Below are 21532 nucleotides of genomic sequence, written 5' to 3'. Positions count from 1 at the left end.
ATTGACCACGTGCTGCTGAAGCACGGCCTGTTGACTCCCAGCGCCGGCCTGCCGCCTGACCAGCCCGCTGGTCTCCGACTGGGCCGCACTTTTGGAGTTGGGCCGCGCCCGCACCCTTCTGGGCCAAGCACCGCACGCCGCACTCTCAGGCCCAAGTCGAGCTGCGAGTGGTCCGGAAATCCTATCCATCTTCCACAAAATTTATAGTCTATGTATCTTCCATTGTTTGAGATTCGTGCAATACTATATGGACGGTAATGATTACATCTAGATGGCACATCACGTGGCTGGCGGGGCAAGCAGTGGCGGAACCAGGATTGAGTTCCCCGGGCCGAGTTTTAAATATAGTTGTGACAAAAACCAGACGTCGACAAACTCATAGTTCAAAAAATACACGAGAACATAATGGAAGTTCAAAAGATACACGAGAACATAATGGAAAGATAGAAAACATACAACAAGTGTCATCGCGAAGTAGTATATTTATTCTTCTTCAACAATTTTTTGGGCTTCTTCAGCACTTTTTTGGGCCGAACCCCGGGCCATGGCACGGGTGGCCCAGGGTGTACATCCGCCACTGGGGGCAAGGGGATTGTAGCGCATCGCTGGGAGAGAGGGAGGAGCTGGTTGCAGTGTCCACGTGTTTGCGGTACAAATGAAGGGAGGGGACTGGTTGCAGTGTCCACGTGCTGCGGTACAAATGAAGGGAGGGGGCGAGAGGTTAAACGAATTCTAAACTTTCATCGGCCTTTTCTCTTCAACCGTACACCTAATTTAAAATCCATTTAAATCATTGTGTTCATTAGAATTAATGCCAACAAATAAGATCCAATATGCTAGTTTCTATTTTTTATTTTAACCTTTCAACATTTTAATATACTAGTTCAACATTTTCAATATATTATGTCAACATTTGTAGTATACTCTTTCAGCATTTTTTTAAAAAATGTTGAATTAGTTTTTTAAAGTGTTAAATTAGTTTTTTAAAGTGTTAAATTAGGTTTTTTACTGTGTTGAATTAGTTTTACAAAATTGTTGTATCTAGCATCATAAAATAATTTGGTAGGAAAAAAAGGAAAACACCATATTCTTATCCCTTCATTCATACACCGTCCGCACGTCTGCCAGATTGGTGCTTGCTGGTGCTCATGTGCCGCGTTTACCTTGTGTGCACTGTTGGTCTTAGATGGGCTGTGCGATATAGTGCTTTTCTGTCTTCCGGTAGATGGATAGGAAGCCCCCGAGTGGTCTGCCACTCTGCCTGCACGAGCAGCCCGTGCGCAGGCGCTGCCGCTGGCCGCGCAACACGCAAGCGCCGCCGCTCGCTGCGCGTGCTGGCCGCCGCTGCCGGCGTCCCCGCGTGCGCCTGTGCGCGTGCGTGAGCGCCCCCAGTGCCAGCAGCTGCGCGCTACTTCTCCCTTTCGTGCGCTTCGCTCCTGCACAGACAAAAGAGGAAGAAACGGGAAGAACAAAACAACACCGAATTCGATTCCAAAGATCTCCCTCAAAACTCGATGAATCCGAATGAAACTCGAGCCATAGGTCCGCAACTCAACAGATTAACAGATCTAAAAAGAATTTCGCGAAACGGTAGAGTATATCTTGCGAATCGAAAATCACAACAAAAAATACTCCCGAAATCGCAAAAAAAGAAAAACGTCAAGAACGAGAGGATGAACTCAACAATTATTCAGATCTTGACGCTCGAAGTATGAACTCAACAATTACTCAGATCTTGACGCTCGAAGGGCACAAGAGGTTCGGGCCTCCTTTCACAACAAAATCTCCAATAAACTCTAATCCACAAAAATTAGAGGAGCAAATGAATTAGGGTTCAAGAGCTAACTCGTCCGCTAGCCATGCCTCTCTATATATAGTCGTGCGAAAGACTAAAATACCCTCTCGCTATTTATTACAATATCCGTCCACACATGAACAAATTTGTCCATCTTTTTCTAGTAGCACCGAAAGGACACGCCGCCTTCACGATTTTGCTTCGCCTCGACGCAAGCTTCGCGATGGCGCCACGTGCCCTCCACCCGGACTTTGATCGCGTCAAGTCCGCCCTCGGATTTGAGGCTCAAATTGGTCAAACCCGTCTCCCCCGGTTTTGAGGCCAAACCGGTCAAACCCTCTCACACGTCACCGCACGACGTGACTGACTTCCCGGTTTTGAGGCCAAACCGGTTAAACCGCCGATGTCGACGCATATCCGACCTCCCGCCGAGTCTTGACGCCTTCGAGTCGTTCACATGCGCCCGCCGCACTAGCCGCCTACTTGACTCGCCATCATCCTCGCCGACTTGGCCGACGCCGTCTTCATCACCATGTACCCTTGCTCTTCCGTGCACCGTGTGGACCGCCCAAGGCTCCGCACGACCTCTTCGGGTCCCTCGGTACAGGCCTACTCGCATCCACCCTTCACTGTCTTGATCCCTCGGCATGAACCTTTCACTTCTCCGAGCCTACTCGCGTCCATCGTTCACCACGGTACTTCAGCATGAATCTTTCGCCTGATCTTCACCACGCGCCGTCGACCGCCATGCTGCATCTTACACCTGCACATCACAAGCCAAGAGATATATCAAATTCACACGATATTGTCAATCACTCATCATCCAAGAGTGACCATCATTGGTCCTCAAATATAGCTTGGCTCTTATAAATTGGCTAATAGTCAAATACTTTATTATTAAACTTGCTCTCAGTCATGGCTTTGGCTTGTGAGCAAACCTCTCGATGCTTAGGCGTACTTATTAGCAACAATAATATACTCCCTCCATTTTTGTTTATATGTCGTATTAGACTTGTCCTAAGTCAAATTTGACTAACTTTGATCAAGTTTATAGAAAATATAGCAACAACTATACTATCCAACCTATGCACTATGAACATATATTTCATGATGAATTCAAAAAAAAAACAAATTCGGTACTGAAAATGTTATTATTTTTCTATAAATTTGGTCAAGATTTGCCAAGTTTAACTTAAGACAAATCTAATACGACATGTAAATAAAAACAGAGGAAGTATTAACAAATCACAGTATGGATCTTTGTATCAGGATCAGCTGTTGCTAGAGCTGCAGTGTCTCCTGATTCGTCCTAGTATCGGCGAAGTACTTATTAGCTACAATATGTTAAAAAAATCATAGTATGGATCTTTGTATTAAGAATTCAGGATCAGCTGTTACCACAGTGCAGTGTCTCATATTAAGAGCAAGTATTATAAGTGGTGAAGAGCTGGATTGAGCTGGCTAAATCCAATATGGAAGAGAGAGCGTAAGAAAGAGAAGAAACTGGGCGAGTTGGGCGACGCCGGCTCAAGCGGGTGACATAGGCTGTGTTGCCGCGGTGTCCCCACCGTTTGCCTAGTTTTTATTGGCTGCTGCTGACGGATTGCATTAAATGGTAGCGGCCCCCACCACCACTGTTCCGGCCAATTCCCAACGTCCGGTCGATCTCCGACATGCCCACCTTTCCATTTTTGGCATATGTGTGGATGCCATATTAATTCCCTTTCCCTATTCACGTTTGGCTTTCCTGCAAATCCTGAGCACGCGCGAAAACAAAAATTAGTTGTGGGACCAACGTGAACGGAGAACATTTTTCAGAAGCCATTTTTTTAGGGATGTGGGATAATTGGGTGTAAAATATGGGTGGGGGGAGTGAAAATAAAAGTAACTTTTAACAAAATATTATATTGAAAAAATTGGAAAGAATAATATAAATTTATTGGAAAATTTAATTACTTGTAAAAACTTTTGACATTAGCGCTTAGAAAAAGCATATTATTAAAAGTTTTTGTTGGAAAATGTTTTAACAAAAAAAATTGTAAATGGAAACATATATATCGAAATTTTTTGAGAAAACAATTATTTAAGAAAAATGTGTGCTAGAAAAATATTTTATTTTGAGTAAAAAATATATTGAGTAAAAAAATATTTCGAGCTTAAAAAGAGGTGGTGGAAAAGTTTTAGACAGAAAACTTTGAAGATAGATAATAAAAAGGTAAAACTAACAATTAAACGTAAAAGAGGGAAAAAGATTACTGTCACAAAATAAAAACTATCGAACAAAACTTTACAGGGGTAGTGATTAACTTTTTGTTTTAACTCACGATACAATAAGATATTTTTTTACCAAACAAAAAAGAAATAAAAAAAGAATTTGTTTTCCTTGAATTCTGCTTGACCTTGTTTTTGCCTTTTTACCAATGGCTGCGAGAGAAAAAAATAGAAAAAAGTGTGTCAGGCACATGCTGGGGAAAAATGAATTACTAGATAATGTTATGAGAAAAAGTTGTACAACATTAAAAAATCTTAAACAAATGTTTTTTCAGATACTGTGTGTGTGCACTGGGGTACTGTACCTTCTCCCTTCTGTGCTGTTTTAAAAAAATTTCAGATACAGCATGTGTGTGCTGGTTTGCCCGATCAAATAAAATAACAACTTGATCCTATCAAGAAGTGAAGTAATTAGCATATCTAGTAAATACTTGATTGCCCGTGCTTTTCAATCATCAATTTCATAGTGCAATTCCTTCAGCTGCAATAATATAAAATCTATATCATATTTTTTATACAATAGAGAAATACCAATGAGTTTTTAGAGATATCTCAAAACATCAGTTTATATTAGACGGTTAGTCAGCAGGTAATCACTCTTGCTAATAAGTACAACTATGGACCATTGCAGAGCACAGTGGGATACATATGTCCTAAAGTTGACTGATCCACCTGTAGATCATTGCATAGACTGGTTGAAAATTGGGCTAAATGAAAGCTATTATTAATTATTGTCTTCGAAATATGCAGTGACTTATGGAAAGTATACCATCTCTAACTTACAATCATCAGTGTATTATAGATAGACAATATCAGTCTATCGTAAAAAGGTAATGTAACCACCTATTGGTTTAGCCACATTTCAGCTAAATGTATATAACAACACACAGAGTGAGTACTCATCTGTTGCAGCAAATCCAGCGCCCATTGTAGCATTTCTTTTGAGGCCTCTAGTGGTATTTGAGGTACGCCTGCAACAAAGAGAGAATATTAACCAGAGTTGAAACTTACTTTTTGTTCCATTTACTTTTGAATCGGACGGCAAAACCGCAAACACAAAGATCCCTTTACGGATGCAAAGTGTAATTCCAAAGCATGACCAGAGCATGTCCCAAAGTTTATTCCTGTTAAAAAAAATCCATCAAAGTAAATATAGTTTCATATACGAAAGAAAAGAGAAGAAATCAATCTCAACTCATACACCTCCCCAATATGCAGCATGAATATTGCCAATGCTTCCTAGCTGCTTCAAAACATGTGAAACCTTTTTAAAAAAAAATCAAGTGCTAACGCTATAGATAAATTTCAGGCAAACAAAGCCATCATATGGTTCCAGACCAAACTATGGCTACAGAATCACATTCAGAAATTACTTCATGACATACATCATGCCCATAGGAAAACATAAAACAGTCATAAACATCAACATCCTTATTATCCTATCCAACATAGTAGAGTGCCTGCGCTAATGCTACGGGTGCATTTCACACATACAACGCAAACAACCACAATAGTATATGTTTCCATTGTATAAGTTAAGTATCCTGACATTACCTCCTAGAAGCCATGTTTCAGCTAATTTCCACAAAATTCTGGTGCACAACCTACGACAAGATTATGGTAAGAAATAGTGAAGTTGATGGCTTACTTTTAGCAATGGATAAGGAAGAGGTCTTCATGCAGTGCATGTTTCTCTCGGCGTGGGCATCTCCATACTGTCAAATACATAGCTAAGATGCTAACTACTTATACAATGTAGAGTTTCAGTTCTACTTATACCATCTCCTGAAAGGATCATCATCATGTTTGCAACATGGCCTGAAAGCACCACACACATCTGTACACTTGTACAAAAAGTTTCGAATATAAAAATAAATATGAAATTTTGCCCGTGGTGCAAACATAAGAACATGATACAAAGACTGCGGACAGTACGTTGTGTGTGTGTGTGTGTGTTGGGGGGGCATAGTCACAAAGTTCCTGGGTCGACCGGGTCGAGGAACGGGGTTGAGGGTCGAGGGTCGTCACTTTATAAAATTGTGGTACGAAGGGGGTATACCTCTGTGGAACGATAAATTATTATGTGGAACGTGACCCTAATTCATCCGGGTCGATGCGTCTTTAAAAAGACAAAAACTATATATGTGCTACTAATGAAGAAACTAATCTGCACAATCATATAAGAAATGTATAAAAAAAGTACATTTAGACCATAGTATACATACTCGGCTCATTATCTAACAAAAACAACACCCTTAACCTTCTTATCCCAATTAAATCTGCTAGTAATGGGGCTGCGACCCCTCTCAAACCGGGACGTGATCCAATCTTGAATGGGACACTGACCCTCTTTGATCCCGACCCTCGAATCGGAACGGCGTTTCTGGGTCGTGGGACGAGGCATCGACTCCGAATCCTGTGACTATGGGGGGGAGGGGGGGTTCTATCCTAGGGGGATTATGATACTAAAGTACAACAGCAGCTACAAAAACGATGGATATTACATCATTTTTATTTCCTATTTTCCTAAGTATACAATGTAAAAACATGATGTTACGGTGGCATACCTTTTTCACTGTCTAAAAGAATGTACACTGCTGCTTTAACCCTATAGTTGTAGATTTGTTCCTGAAAAAAACACAAAACAGAGGTGGGGGGATCAATTGATGCCGAACAAGGCAGGAGGGATATGAGAAAAACTTTTTTATAGAAAAAATTAATTGTTTTGAAATAATTTGTAGCAAAAAGCATTTTATTTCATCCAGAAAACTTATGTAGACAAAAATTTAATTGTGAAAACATATATAAAAAAGCCTACATTTCCTGAAAATATTTCAAGTGATCTTTTTAGATGAATTATCCAGAAAACTTTTCTATAAAATGCTATGTTGAAAAAACTTTTTTAGAAGTTAACTGATGACATATCCAAAGTTTTGTGCAAAACGTTTTGTAGAAAACTACTGTAGAAACATTATATAACTTCAGATAACAAATTTGTAGTCATATAAGATTTTAAAAATGTACATAGTTGCAAAAATAAAGTAATGAGAAAAATATGGGTGGAAAAAAACAAGTTATAAAATTTGTGGAAATATTTGCAGGAAAAATTTTGATGAGAAAAAGTAATTTCGAAGATACACTCTTAAACATACATATGTTATCAAACAAAAAGTAATTTAGTAGAAAAAATGATGATAAAATTTTTGAGCAAATTAGAAAAGAAAATTTTTGCTAAAAATATGTTAGAATTATGTTAGAAGCAAATTTTGACTGAAAAAACAATCTCTCAAACAAATACCGAAGAGAAAAAAGAAACAAAAAATAATGTGCAATTTTTTTAAAAAATTGATTGCGCAAATTTTTGAACCAAAATTATTTTAGTATAATTTTTGTATAAAATAAGACAAAATATGAAGCTTAAAGTTTTGATGCGAAGATGAAGAGAAAAAAGTTCAACAAAAACTACACGTAATTAGAGACAAAAAAAATAATGTATGGCCCTAATCAGTTAGTTCAAGTATGGCAGGATGACGTGACCGACCCTAATCAATTGGGCCGAGTATGGTAGGTGGACGTGATTGACCCTAATCAGTTCTTGATATATACTAAAATTTCAAACATATGGTAACGGAGTCGAACACTAAAACCCAGATCACCCTAACTGGTTGGGCTGAGTATGGCAGGATGACAAGATTGCCCTAATCAGTTGGGCCGAGTATGGCAGGATGACGAGACTAGCCCTAATCAGTTGGGCCGAGTATGGCAAGATGACGTGACTCGCTCTAATCAGTTGGGCCAAGTATGGCAGATTGACATGACTGGCCCTAATTAGTTGGGACAAGTATGGTAAGTTGATGTGATTGGCCCTAATCAATTGGACCGAGTATGGCAGGTGGACGTGACTGACCCTAATCAGTTGGAAAAAGTATGGCAAATATGAAGGTCATTCAAGCGTAGAACTTTTTCTAGCAAACTCTCCTAACAATTTATTGAGAAATTTTGGTTTAAATTTTTTTATATGATTTCATATAAATATTTTACCATATACCTTATTTGTATATTTTTCTATATAACTTTTGTACCAAAACATCATCAATATCTATTTTGTATAAACTTTTTAGACTTTTTATACATAACTTTGCTTAGGAAAAAAAATCATTTGTATAACTTTCCTTAGAAAAAATATTATACAGTACATACTACTTGGTAGTGTAAAACCGAGCATCAAGACAGCAATGGTAGTCAGTTGAGCACATACTTGTGACATTTGATTTATAAACTGTCTAGAACTCCAGATCCATGTCCTCTTCCTCTACTCCATATTGTTGATGACTTGCTACAGAAACTGAAATAACAAAGAAAAGAGCCGAATTAAGTAGCTGTATACAGAGGCACACCACAAAGCTTTTGTTAACAATATTTTTCCACTTGAAATGCATTTCTCTAAAAGGTCTGTTGATATGCCATAAATGAAATGGTTCAGTGGCCTACAAAGAATTGATAACTATCCCCTACCTCCTTTTGCATTAGGTAGCTATAGTTAACTAATGTAGGGTGTTCCAACTTAGTCAACAATGAGCCATAGAAAATAATGTTTCGATGGTGATGGCTCAGTCATTAATATGAATTTCAACCCGAGACAAGTATAAGTGGATTAAGAGCTAGAACTTGTCAGTCAAAGCTCAAGTAGACTCAAGCCCAGCTTGTGAAACACTATCTGCATTACATGAAACACTACAGGTATAATACCGGCAGCAAGTGCAGCATAGTACATACCAGTCCTTGCTTGATGACGGGGTTGTCAGCTCCAAGGAGTAGCTCTGCAGTTGCTTTGGTAAATGCTGTTAAGCCTTTAATACGAAGATACTGCACCACAATCCAGAACTTTCCTTCAGTTTCAGATACATAAAACAAAAATAAACTAAGGAGAAATGAATTCTTATGACCATGCAACTTGAATTCCGAACTTCCAACGTACCTCTTTGTTTTCTCCTTTCTCCAACATAAGATTTTCAGCCTACAGCAAGCAAAAGAGAACATGAAGACAGGAACCTCTATTATTAATAGAATGTTGATGCTCATTAGGCTCACCTTCTTGACTACACAGAGGACATAGGGCTACAATTCTTCTATTCTATAGGCACCAACACCAAGATTGAGCTTCAGATCATTTTTATCTGCTTTAAAAGCACTACAAGAAACCATTTAATCTGTGACGAATTCTGACGAAATTTTTGTAACGTTTTCAGAGATCGTCATGAATATGCAATATGGATATAAGGCCCATAACACAGTGACATTTTGTTGATTTCGTCATGAAGCAGCCCATAATCTGTGACATTTTAGTAAATCCGTCGCAAATAACCTGTGACGTAGTTGGTATTTAAGTTTTTATACTATCTCATGCCCTGTTAAAAAAAGTGGCACGGCAAGGGGGTGTCACAGAAATTGTCATAGTCCCTTTATACATCTCATGCCCTGTTAAAAAAAAAAAGTGGCACAGCAAGGGGCCCTTTATATATCTCATGCCCTGTTAAAAAAAAAAAAAGTGGCACAGCAAGGGGCAAAGGGGGTTCGAACCTTGGACTGCAGCCCGCCATGGAAGTGCCGTACCATTCAGCTAGTAGTGTAGTTACATTGGAATCACTGCGCTTTAGGTAAAGTTGAGTTTATGTGTTACATTAAATTTTATTCATAGCAAAACCTGAAAAAGAAAAGAGAGCAAAAACATTGACACAAATGGGAGTCGGAAAAAGTGGCGCTGGAGAGTCGAACCGCGGAAGCTGAGCTTCTTGGAGAGCAGTTCTACCACTGCGCTGGGCCTTGCTTTTGTTTCATTTGGCCATAAGATATTTTATATTCTAATGAACGTATACATTTAGTCCAAAAATGAGATAAAAGGTTGAGTGGCAGAGAATCGACCTGCCACCTCACAATACGGATTCAAGTGTCTCACCACTGGACTATGACACCGGTTGTGTTAATCATTAACATTATAAACTTTTTTATACAGGATTGAGATAAATTGGAACACAACATGCCAAACCACTACACCATGCATCTAATAGTTAGCGTAATTGTAAATAAGAGCAAAAATGGAGGGAAAAAATAAGTGGTAGGTACGTAATTCGAACCTGGGCTACTGGCTCAAGTGTGAAAAAAAGTGAAAAAATTAAAAAAATCTGCCTAAAAGCGGGCTCCAACACAGGCCATCATGGATTACAGCACTGCCGCCTAACCACTGGACTTGTAAAGCACTTGTGTTAATAAAGTGCATTAGATGGTTTAGTACATAATGGTCATCGTTTTTCTGGAAAATAAAAACAACTTGTGCTCCATGGCAATCGAACCTGCGACCTGCCTGAGGTAAAGACCGGGCACTACCACCGTAAGACACAGTCTTTAATGACTGCGTTGAGCATCAAAATTGTTTTTACTATTGTGCCACGTGGGTGATGTGAAGAACACAACTATATGTGATATTTCTCTTTTTAATTCGGAATTAAAATTTGTAACTGGTATTTTTCCCTCGTATAGACTCCAAATTTGATGGTTCTTTTTCCTAAATTTTTCTAAAATCATGTTCTTTCGTGTAATTGCATTTTTTGTAAGTCAATTATGATTTCTTGAATCTTCTTCATATAGCTTGTTTTCTTTCATTTAAGCATAGAATAGAAATACATATTTTTACATAACAATAACTAATTTAACTTCATAATTTCTATTATTATGGTCAACATAAGCTTCTGACCAAATTTGGATATTATTAATTTTATTTTCAATAAATTTGTGCATAGAAGTTTAAATTATCTCTAACAAACATTTGAATCATTCATTTGTTTTTTAGGATATAGTATAAAATTGTATATGTTTGCTTAAATATATTTTTTGGGATTTTTTTAGGTATTATTTGAGATACTTGTAGTTCAAATAGTAATTACTTTCAATAAGCATGCAGAAATTCATTTAAATGGTAGAAAATACTAAATCTGTTCAAAAAATTATTGAAACTTCTACATGGCAACTTAGATATTGTCTAGTACATTTCAAAAGTGTATTGCCTATTTAAGATGTCCTTTTTTGCAAGTTACTTCACCAGAGTGCTTTAAATTGAAAAAAAAAAGAAAAACAATGAGTTGAGATAAATATGGGCCGTTTTGGGCTTGGCCTACCCGGCCTAATCATTCTCGACCGTCCATCTCCGATCCGATGGTTAGCATCGCGTTCCCATGGTATAAAATGAGCTGAAACCCTAGCTCGCGCTCTCCCACTCGTCCTGTTGCTCAGACTCCCCCCGCCTCCTCCTCCGAGGCGGATCTCGCAGTTCCTATCCTGGCCGCCAGCCCGCAGGCTGCGCTCAGCACCGCCGTCCGCCGCCCGCATCCGGCCCTCCGCCCCTCCATCCCACCGCTCTGGTCCTCCGCGGCCGGACCCCATCCCGTGCGCCTCCTTCCAAATCCCTTCCCCCTCAGATCCGCGGCCCTCTCCTCAACCTCTGTATCCAAGGAGCTCGAGCACCTCAACATGCTCATCCGCCGCATGAAGTTTGGCGCCGCCGTGGCCCCGGCCCCCGCCCCTCTTCCCGAGCTGAGGTGGCCTTGAGCGGCATGTCCGAGGAGCAGCTGTATGGGGAGACGCCGCGCCAAGCCCATCCTCCTGACTTGCAACTCAAGCCTTCGGCCGTGGATGGTCTTCACCACGGAGCAGCGGATCTACGGTAGGTTGATTTGGCTCATGTTGGATTCATGTTGCTTGGATTTCTCCTCATCCCGCTCCCTGCTCAGCTTGAAGATCTCTACTGCATGAGATAGACACCAAGGAATGGAGATTGCTGCAGAGAAAGCTTGTTCAGATCAGCCACATACATGGTGGAGGTGTTCGTTGGTAAGATGTTTTGGACTACACTGCTGGTAAGATGTTCGATGAAATGTCCCTAGCACGGTAAGCACCACAAATTCTGTCAGAGATATGCAGCTGGATGCTCTCTTTGATTGCATGCATAGACATGGATTTAATTTACTTTCACACAAGTTCTTTACCTGCAACCATATTTCTGGGAATGCAATACTTGTCGTTTATATTAACTTCCATATAATGCATTAAGTTTTATTGTAGTCACTAATAAGTTCTGGACAATTGCCAAAGTATATCATTGTCATTTTATTTGCAGTCCCTTGTTCATCAATAACAGGTGAAGTTATAGGTTGTATATTTCCTCTAACCAGGATTATTTGTTTCTTCTGTTATATTTCCTTGTATGTCAGTTCTCAATGTCTATTGCATGAAAGCATGCTTCCCTGAGTAGCTATCATTGTTTCCATGTCAAATCAAATGCTAGCCTTGAATGGAATTTAAGAAATGTGGATAATCAAATGCTATATCGGATCAGTTCTATAATTTGCAAGCATTGTGTCGTACACAGTGGTATTCTTTCTTGCTGGTCCACTCAAATTTAAATTGTGGCCAATATTGGCCAGCATGGCTTTCCTCTTTGTTTCAACAATTAGCATGTCAGATATTCATTCAAATGTCTAACTGAACCTATAGAACAAGAATTCAAATCTTGCCTTTTCATGAGATAGGAAAACAATATGCAAAAGATAGTTAAGCCTTCATGATTGTGCAAGACAGTGAAGCCTTACCTCTTGTCAGTATTGATCTCAGTTTATTATCAGCCTGTATCTTTGTAGGTTTTCAATGCAGGAAGTTCTTTAAGCAAGATGACTCCAAGGTCTTTTCTTGCTTATGCTGGAAGGTAGCATGTCTTACTATGCCCAGATTTGCTAGTGTAGGTAGCATGTCTTACTATGCCCAGAAGTGTATCATTTATATTGACGTAGTGTAAGTCGTATATAGTTTTTCTGTACAAGGTTATCATTCTCATGTATTTACGGGGCCTGTTACAGTGATATAATGTATTCTCATGTTAATTATGCTTTATAGCTCAGTTGGTCTCCATTGAAAAAAAGCACCGTAAGATTGATTTGTATGATCATCTAGTCTCCTGATTTTTTATATGTCAGATCACCATTAAGATTGCTTTCTATGACTACTCAGCCTCTGTTTTCAAATTCCAACCTTTCCTAATATAGCACTGTAGTTACTTCTCCACTGCAAATATATTGTTTCTTACTTGCAACTGCAGTAACTGCAGATTTTATGGCCTTATTTGTTATGGTAACTGATATTTCTGTGGGTTCCTATTATACAGGGACAAAGGCAATAATTTGAACTAGATTGGCCTTGATGGTACTGCCTGGAAAAGTCAAGACTTGTGAGATGCAAAACTTGAGCTTCTGCTAAATAAAATTCGTAGTTCTGTGTATATATTTGCTGGAAGCTGTTTTTTTTTTTGTTTTTCAGAATTGTGAGATGTGCTAGATTAACTAGAGTTACACTGATTTCATGCTGAATTAAAACATAGTATGGAGCATATCTTTTCTTGCAAAAGTTATTAATGCAAGTAGTCCTCCATTCAAAGTTGATGATCCTGTGACATGCTTATAGATCAATGGTTAGCAGGACAATCCTGTTGCTTACTCAACAGTAACCTACATGCTTATATGGGAAGGCAGATAATGTCCTAGAAACCTGCAGTAACTGATAACATAGCAGATCACATAGACTAGAATTCGGCAAAAAAGCTATAAGTTGTCTCAATTCATGAATTGCTAATTAAGGAACTGCTGGCTAACAATTGACAGACCATACACGACGATAACCATGGCCCATGGGCATCTCATGCTACAGCACCCAAGTAATTCGCCAAATCAACTCCATGATCCAAATAAGCAGTACGAGGCTACGAGTATGAGCAATTAGAAAAGCCAGCAGGTGGTCACCTTCCTCGTGATCCCCACGCGGCAGCCATTTAATTTCTCCCCTGATTCTTTCCCCCTCCAAGCACCTACGCCCATCAACAAGCCATCACAGAAGACATTCAGACCCTGGACCAGTAGAGCAGAAAATTGGTAGGGACTGAGGGTTAGGGGCAGGTCGTGCCTTGGACCGGGCGGTGACGGCGGAGGCCGCCGGCGAGGTGAGGGCGAAGGCGGCGGAAACCACCTCCAGACGGCGAGGGAGCGGCGGATCGGACGCTTGGGTAGCTGCTGATACTACTGTACGGACGAGCTACTCGAGCGCGCCGGCCCGCAGCCGCTCGAACGTGCCGACCGAGATCCGCCGATGAAGAGAGGAATAGGTGGGGGGCAGCCCGACGTTCTCCGGTGGTGCGCGCCGCCGGCGCAGCCCCGAGCGACCTTCCGGCTGCACTGCTCTAGATCGGGAGGAGGGAAGGAATGAATGGAGAACGCGAGAGAGGAGGAAAAGAAAATGAGAAATGAAACAAACACGGGAAAAAGGGAAACAAGCCGCACGTGGTGGACGGTCTGTCGGTCGACCGCGAGATGGCTTCCGAGCGGGCGATCGTAAAACCAACATTGGGCTCGTTTTCATGGGGCTAAATTTTTGTCATATCATATGAAAGAGAATCTTGTTATTTAAAAATATCAAATAAAATATAATTATAAAATATTTTGCACAGATAGTTACTAATTCACGAGAACTGGCCCATGCTTAAGAGTCGTGATAGACACACGACTAGTTAAGATTAAGGTCTCGTTCGGTTTTTCAGTTCAAGTCATAAGTTCCGTCACATCACATATTTTCATATCAATTAAGAGTACTAAATATAGACTTATTGCAAAACTAATTTCATAAGTCGTGATTTAATCACGAGATGAATCTATTAAGCCTAATTAGTTCATAATTTAATCATTAATTGCTACAGTAATCATCCGCTAGTTGTGTTTGTGCATTAATTATACTTAATAAATTTATCTAAAGCTTATGTAATTAATTTTATATTAAATTGTCATCTAAATATTTGAATTGACATACAAATATTCAATGTGAGCACAACTTAAAAACCAAACTAGCCCTATAAACTATTGATGCCGCCTCTTGAAATTTTAAACAACCTGGCTACTGTGTCCCGTTCTGGACTGTAGTTTTGACCGGATAGGTTGATTGCAGATGGTGCCTCTAAATTTTTTGTTCTTTTGCATCACCATCTTGAGATTGGTGAGAGGCTCCACCTGCAATGCTCCATAGATAATAATGATTCCTAGCTGACACGCTCACCTGTCCCAACTGAATACCATTAATGATAAGCAATATAATAAGCATTTAAATAAGAACGTTGGCAGTCCTCATGATTTTTTTAAAAAATAATTATACAACCGTTTATAATTTTTTTTACTTATGTGGTGCTAGATAAATGAGAGGGAGCTTTGTGGAGAAAGAATGAAACCGAGTCTTATGCACGAGTCTTATGCAAGATTCCATATTAGTATAAAAATTTATGCGCTAGAACTGTTAAGTTGTGCATTGGGAGCGAGTGAGGTGATGTCTTTATACTGAATAGAGAACAAATATAATAGATAAATAAAATAGAATGAGTTTAATAGGAATCCAACCCAAACATTAGGGATTGTAGAGTGTTCTAAAAATGATATTTTGATTATATGACTACATAGACACTACCTTTAAACAATATAAGTTGATATATCATGCCAAATATTGTTGCTATATCTTTCATTGTCTCAATTGCATGGTAGTCTCAAATCAAACGATATCAGGTTCTAACGATATGTCATCCAAGGGTTCACCAGGTTGGCCAAGGAGAGCAGGCCAGTCATAAATGAAAGTTTCATGAAGACTTTTATAGTATCAAATTATATGCCACATCATCTTGATGACATGACAAGGAGAGAGAAGAAGAGAATTTTATAAGATAATAGAGGAGTTTCAACTCTATAAAACTCGACTGGCATAGTTATTTAGTTTTCTATCTATATAACTATGCCATAAAATTGTGCATTGAGACTGGTCTAATAAGCCCACTGGCCAAGCTAGGTTAAGTGTCATTTAGCTATTGTCGACAAATTATGCACAACGACGTGCCTCCAAACACTGTAAGGCCCTCTCAAACGGTCCAGCGATATCGCTGGGTGAGATGGAGCTAAAAGACAATAAAAAAATAGAAAAAATTTCTCGCCTATCTTCGATATGTGCAGCTCTGGCAGATGTGCTCTCGTATGACTTCAAGTGGGGGAGCTAGGGGGTTGCTGGGGTGCTCAAGCCCCCCTACTCCCATGGAGCCCATGAAGCCCCCCCCCCCACCAATTTTGAACTATGATGATGAAGAGGAAGAAAAAAAGAAGGTGGAAAAAGAAGAAAAAGAGAAAAGAGAAAAAGAAGAAAAAATAAGTCTTCCTTAAATTTAGATTTTAGATTCGTCACTATCTTTAATTTATTTGCTAGGAGCTAGCGAGAGAGAATAGTAGTAGATAATGTAACTGAATTTACATACTCTCGCCGCCACCTCAGCCGAGGCCGGCGACATCGTCGCCCGAGGGCAGCTCAACACAATTGTTGGTGCTAAGGGAATCTTTTGAGATGCTAAACTATTGCCAAACACTAGAGAGTTTGGGTGCTAGAGTTAAAAGCTCACAATTGTTGGTGCTAAGGGAATCTTTTGAGATGCTAAACTATTGCCAAACACTAGAGAGTTTGGGTGCTAGAGTTAAAAGCTTCCTGTGCTTAGAGTAAAGAAGTAAGTTTCATGGAGCAGCAGCATTGATGGGATTTATGCTTTTTCTTGCACGTTAGGACGACGGCGCCGCATCCTCCGTCCTCGACGTGCAGCTCTGATGAGGCACGCTGTGGGTGCCCCGCCTCTGCGTCGACAGCATCACCTGGACAGTCCTGCGGAACCTGAAGGCGCTGGACGAGTCGCGGCGTAGGGGGGGGGGGGGGGTTGAAGGTTCCAAAATTTGAACTAGAAAATTTAAAGATTGGACTTTAAAAAGATCCGACTTTAATTTTATATAATTTTGAATTAAAAATTTTAAGAGTCTTATTGGACTGTGAAAAGGCCACTAGAGCCATGGCCCATTACCATCCCTATGCATGAGTAATAGGAAGGGGAGGTGACCCGAACGGCGCCCATCTGTCGGTGTCCTGACCCGGGGGTCCGGATCCCAACTAGTAAATGCTGCGTGTTTCCTCGTCCCAAATGTTGATGCAAGAGGCAACACAGTAACGCACGAGTTTATCCTGGTTCCGGCCGCGGGGCCGTAAGTCCAGCAAAGGGGTGTGCGATGGCACTGTATTATCTTGCACCCGAATTACTTGTAGTAGGGGGTACAAGCATGACGAGAGAGGGAGAGAGGCTCCCAAGTCTCTGCTAGAAGAGGAGTCGGTTGAGGTGAGCGCTCAGTGGTGCTGAGAAGTGACGATGATCGCGAGTGTGGGTGACCGTGGTAGATGATGTCCAGAACGTCCCCCCTTAAAGGAAGCCCGCCTCATCCTTTTATGGTCACAAGGAGGGGCGGTGTACATGAGTAGGGGAATGTGGAAGTCATCGTATTCCCCCGAATCGCGGGGGTGCAGTGGTCGAACACTGTAGAAAGTACCATGTGGGGCATGGCGTCGGGCGTGGCAGTCGTCCTGGATGTCGTCCGTGGTCTTGCGCAGATCGCGTCGGCGTCCTGCCAACCCCAGCATGCGGCGTGGTCGTTGCTGTAGGATGTTCAGTCCTCCTGATGTGGCATTCCGTAGGCCCTGCAGGTTAGGGTCCTCCGTGCACCAGCGATGGTGGGGCACGCGGCGGTCCCGGACCCCCCTTAATAAAGCGCTGGTGTGCGCGTTAAGGAGGTCCGAGGGTTACGTGGAGGTCCCGGACCCCTCGAGGGGGGAGGTCCGGGACTCCAGTTGCGTGTGCTGAGCGTCCCTCTTGGAGGGGCACGTGGCGTCGCCGGACCCTTTTCCAAGCTGGAGGTGGTCCGGGGCCATGCATGTGATGAGGTGGAGTCCGGACGGCCAGAGTTGGCAGAATAGTACGGGGAGCAGTGCCGAGCATGCTGCGTCCCGCGTCGTAGGTCCCACAGTGCTGCTACAGTGTCCGGGATGGCGGAGCAGTGACCGGAGTTGGCGGATGGGACCCCGATCACAGCCACTGTGGGGAATGGCGGCCTGACGCCGTCTGTCCTGAGCACTGTGGAGGAGTGGTTGGCACTCAATGCCTCCGTACGGCGAGCGGTTGAGCGGCGGGGCCGTTTGTCCCTTACGCCGAGGGGTGGCCTCGAGCGAGGCGGAGATGAGTTACCTGCTCGAGGGAGGTTTGCTGCCCTCGAGCGTGGCAGAGATGCGGGGCGCAGTCGAGGGTCCCGATGGGAGCCCTCGAGCGAGGCGGAGATCGTCCCGCGGACCCGAGAGGGGTGCGAATGGGCCGCATGCTGGGCTTCTTTGAGTCCTTTCCTTTCTTCCAGATTGGAAGGAGGTCGTGGGCCTTCGTGGACCCAGTTGCCTTAACACGTGTTTGTGTTTTTTGGAATGATCTTAGTACCCCGATTAGGGTGTCCCTAATTGTGGTACCCGACACCATCAACAAGCCATCACAGAAGACATTCAGACCCTGAACCAGTAGAGCAGCAAATTGGTAGGGACTGAGGGTTAGGGGCAGGTCGTGCCTTGGACTGGGCGGCGACGGCGGAGGCCGCCGGTGAGGTGAGGGCGAAGGCGGCGGAAGCCACCTCTGGACGGCGAGGGAGCGACAGATCGGACGCGTGGGTAGCCTACTGCTACTACTGTACGGACGAGCTGCTCGAGAGCGCCGGCCCGCAGCCGCTCGAACGTGCCGGCCGATATCCGCCGATGAAGAGAGGAATAGGTGGGGGGCAGCCCGACGTTCTCCGGTGGCGCGCGCCGTCGGCGCAGCCCCGAGCGACCTTCCTGCTGCACTGCTCTAGATCGGGAGGAGGGAAGGAATGGGAATGGAGAACGCGAGAGAGGAGGAAAAGAAAATGAGAAATGAAACAAACACGGGAAAAGGGAAACAAGCTGCACGTGGTGGACGGTCGGTCGGTCGACCGCGAGATGGCTTCCGAGCCAGCGAACGTAAAACCAACATTGGGCACTGTTCCTCCCATTTGCGTGAGCTGGGGTTTTCTTGTCGCCGACAGCCACCAAAACCATAAACCCTAGTTTGTCAGTGACTCAGTGATCAACAACTAGTAGTAGTTTACTGTGGCTCGTACATTGGCCTTGTTTGGTTCGCGCTACAATTGTAGCTCGCTAGGAATAGTAACAACTTTGACTACTAATTACGGTGTCAAACAAAGTCAGTTTACAAAATCAACTTCAGAACCCCGCGTTAGTGACCCTGAAGAATCTAATGAGGCCTCTGACCGCGCGATTAGATGATGGTACTGTAGCATCACTGTAGCTAATCCTCGATTAATTACCGTCATTAGATTCATCGCGAAAAGTTACACCCATCCCTAAAATTTTTTTTACAAATAGACTTCATTTATTATTTCATGCATGCGAGATTTTATTCTCGGAAAACGTCCGCGCTAGTTTTGTTGAACCAAGGCCATTATTAAAGTTCCCGCCCGTATGGTTGGGACTGCGGACGGCCCTTAAAAACTACTGCAACACAGATATCGAACCAAGACCTCTGCACTAGTAGTGAGCAATGGCCTCTCCGGTCCAGAGCAGGAAGCTTCGCATTCTCCTCGTGCCCTTCTTCGCCACTAGCCACATCGGCCCATTCACCAACCTCGCCGTCCACCTCGCAGCTGCGCGGCCGGACATCGTCGAGGCCACCGTCGCCGTCAGCACGGCGAACGCCGCGGTCGTGCGGTCAGCTCTTGCACGGCAGCAGAGCCCCGGCCGCGCGACTTCGGTGAGGGTAGCGACGTACCCGTTCCCGGTGGTGGATGGCCTCCCGCCGGGGGTGGAGAACCTCTCGACCGTCAAGGCCGCGGACGCGTGGCGGATCGACGCCGCCACTTTCGACGAGGCCCTGATGAGGCCTGGTCAGGAAGGCCTCATAAGGGAGCACTCGCCGGACGCCATCATCACCGACGGGCACTTCTTTTGGAACGCTGACGTCGCTGCCGATCTCGGCGTGCCGTGTGTGGCGTTCCAAGTCATTGGGACCTTCGCGACGACGGCCTTCACACACCTCATCAGGGATGTTGACATCCATGGCACCGCTGGAGCAGGTGTGGTGCCTCTGCCTCGAGCTGAAGGCGGCGGCCACATACTGATCCCGCACACGGAGCTCCCTGAGTTCGTGAGGAGCAAGAAAATCATGGATGGCCCCGTCCTGGATCGGATGACCGCAAGCGTGAAAAGGTGTGCCGGCCGGGCCGTGAACACCTTCTTCGACCTAGAGCAAGGGTACTGCGAGATTTTCACTAGCAGTATAAAGACGAAGCCCTCCTACTTTGTTGGGCCCCTCTCGCTGCCGCCGGCAGCGGCGGCGCCGGCACCAACAACAGGAGACAGCGCAGGAGCAGGGCACTCGCCGCCGTGCATCGAATGGCTCGACAGAATGCCGTCTCGATCGGTCGTGTTCCTGTGTTTCGGCAGCTTGACCCATGTCTCCGACGCCCAACTCGTGGAGCTGGCTCTCGGGCTCGAGGCCTCGGGGAAGCCGTTCCTGTGGGTCATCAGGGACAATGATACGTGGTCGCCGCCGGATGGGTGGATGGATCGCGTTGGTGCGAGGGGCATGGTCGTCAAGGGCTGGGCGCCGCAGATGCGGATCCTGGAACACCAGGCGGTGGGGGTGTTCGTGACCCACTGCGGCTGGAACTCCGTCATGGAGACGGTGACCGCCGGCGTGCCGGCGCTGACGTGGCCGATGGTGTTCGAGCAGTTCATCATCGAGCGGCTGCTGACCGAAGTGCTGGAGATCGGGGAGCGGCTGTTCCCGGAGGGTGCCGGGGTGCGTAGCACCAGGTACGAAGAGCACGACCTGGTCCCGGCAGAGGTCGTGGCGCGGGCGGTGACCAAGTTCATGGAGCCCGGAGGCAGAGGAGACGCGGCGAGGAGACGGGTGAAGGAGCTCTCCGCCCGAGCTCGTGCTGCCGTGGCGGAAGGCGGCACCTCTCACCGCGATCTGCAGCGCCTCATCGACGACCTCGTGCAAGCAAGAACAGAGCAGCGGCAAAGTAACAGCAGCACCCTCAAAAAGTAACTAGTACAGGTATACTGTATAGCAAATAAGTAGGTTGTTCGCATTTGATTATCTGATCTGAGCTCATGCAGATACTGATATGACCTTTTGGTTGCTTGAAGGATTCCAGTGCATGCATGCCCTTCTGAAGGCTGAAGCTTCCGAGGTGGAAGCATCGATCTACTGTAAGACTACACGTCGGCCAATACGTGCAAGAAAGTAGTTTTTCTGCAAAACTCAGGACTGATTATCTTTTCTGAAAAATTTATTGATTAATCGTTGCGGCAAATCTAAAACCCATGTAATGCTTGTGGGTTTGAAGTTTGTCGTGTACGCCCTACTTTTTTTTTTGCGTCGTATTTAGTTTTGGAAGAAAGTAGCAAATAAGTGTCGTATTTTGGTTTGCATATGCCTCGGTTCCTTCCAAACAATTA

The 21532-nt window shown here is 43.6% G+C and overlaps 1 protein-coding gene and 2 long non-coding RNA genes across 6 annotated transcripts; 2 read left to right on the top strand and 1 right to left on the bottom strand.

Moving 5' to 3' along the window:
* Nucleotides 1–1710: 1710 nt before the first annotated feature.
* Nucleotides 1711–11448, bottom strand: LOC120652016. 4 transcript variants are annotated; one of them, XR_005666414.1, is made up of 8 exons: nucleotides 9158–11448; nucleotides 9045–9083; nucleotides 8843–8932; nucleotides 8325–8411; nucleotides 6634–6694; nucleotides 5715–5781; nucleotides 4372–5037; nucleotides 1711–4219 (listed from the first exon to the last, which is right to left on the bottom strand). It is a non-coding gene; the product is annotated as an uncharacterized LOC120652016 (long non-coding RNA). The 4 variants fall into 4 exon arrangements; XR_005666415.1 differs by having other exon boundaries at nucleotides 1713–5037; nucleotides 9158–9544; nucleotides 9647–11448; XR_005666416.1 differs by having other exon boundaries at nucleotides 1713–5190.
* A 15-nt stretch (nucleotides 11449–11463) lies between these two features.
* Nucleotides 11464–13788, top strand: LOC120652017. Its single transcript, XR_005666417.1, has 3 exons — nucleotides 11464–11783; nucleotides 11851–12821; nucleotides 13278–13788. It is a non-coding gene; the product is annotated as an uncharacterized LOC120652017 (long non-coding RNA).
* A 5762-nt stretch (nucleotides 13789–19550) lies between these two features.
* Nucleotides 19551–21529, top strand: LOC120652015 (UDP-glycosyltransferase 73C4-like). The gene is made up of 2 exons (XM_039929698.1): nucleotides 19551–21128; nucleotides 21221–21529. The coding sequence occupies exon 1, from the start codon at nucleotides 19608–19610 to the stop codon at nucleotides 21117–21119; it is 1512 nt and encodes a 503-aa protein (XP_039785632.1). The 5' UTR covers nucleotides 19551–19607; the 3' UTR covers nucleotides 21120–21128; nucleotides 21221–21529.
* The last annotated feature ends 3 nt before the right edge of the window (nucleotides 21530–21532 follow it).

Source organism: Panicum virgatum, chromosome 9K (assembly GCF_016808335.1).
Source record: "Panicum virgatum strain AP13 chromosome 9K, P.virgatum_v5, whole genome shotgun sequence".
In the NCBI taxonomy this organism is placed as follows: domain Eukaryota; kingdom Viridiplantae; phylum Streptophyta; class Magnoliopsida; order Poales; family Poaceae; genus Panicum; species Panicum virgatum.
The sequence above is the reverse complement of the archived record's forward strand: the minus strand, read 5'-3'. Positions and strand labels throughout refer to the sequence as shown.

Coding starts and splice junctions, on each gene's coding strand:
- LOC120652015 (XM_039929698.1), top strand. CDS start 19,608: ATGGCCTCTCCGGTCCAGAGCAGGAAGCTTCGCATTCTCCTCGTGCCC.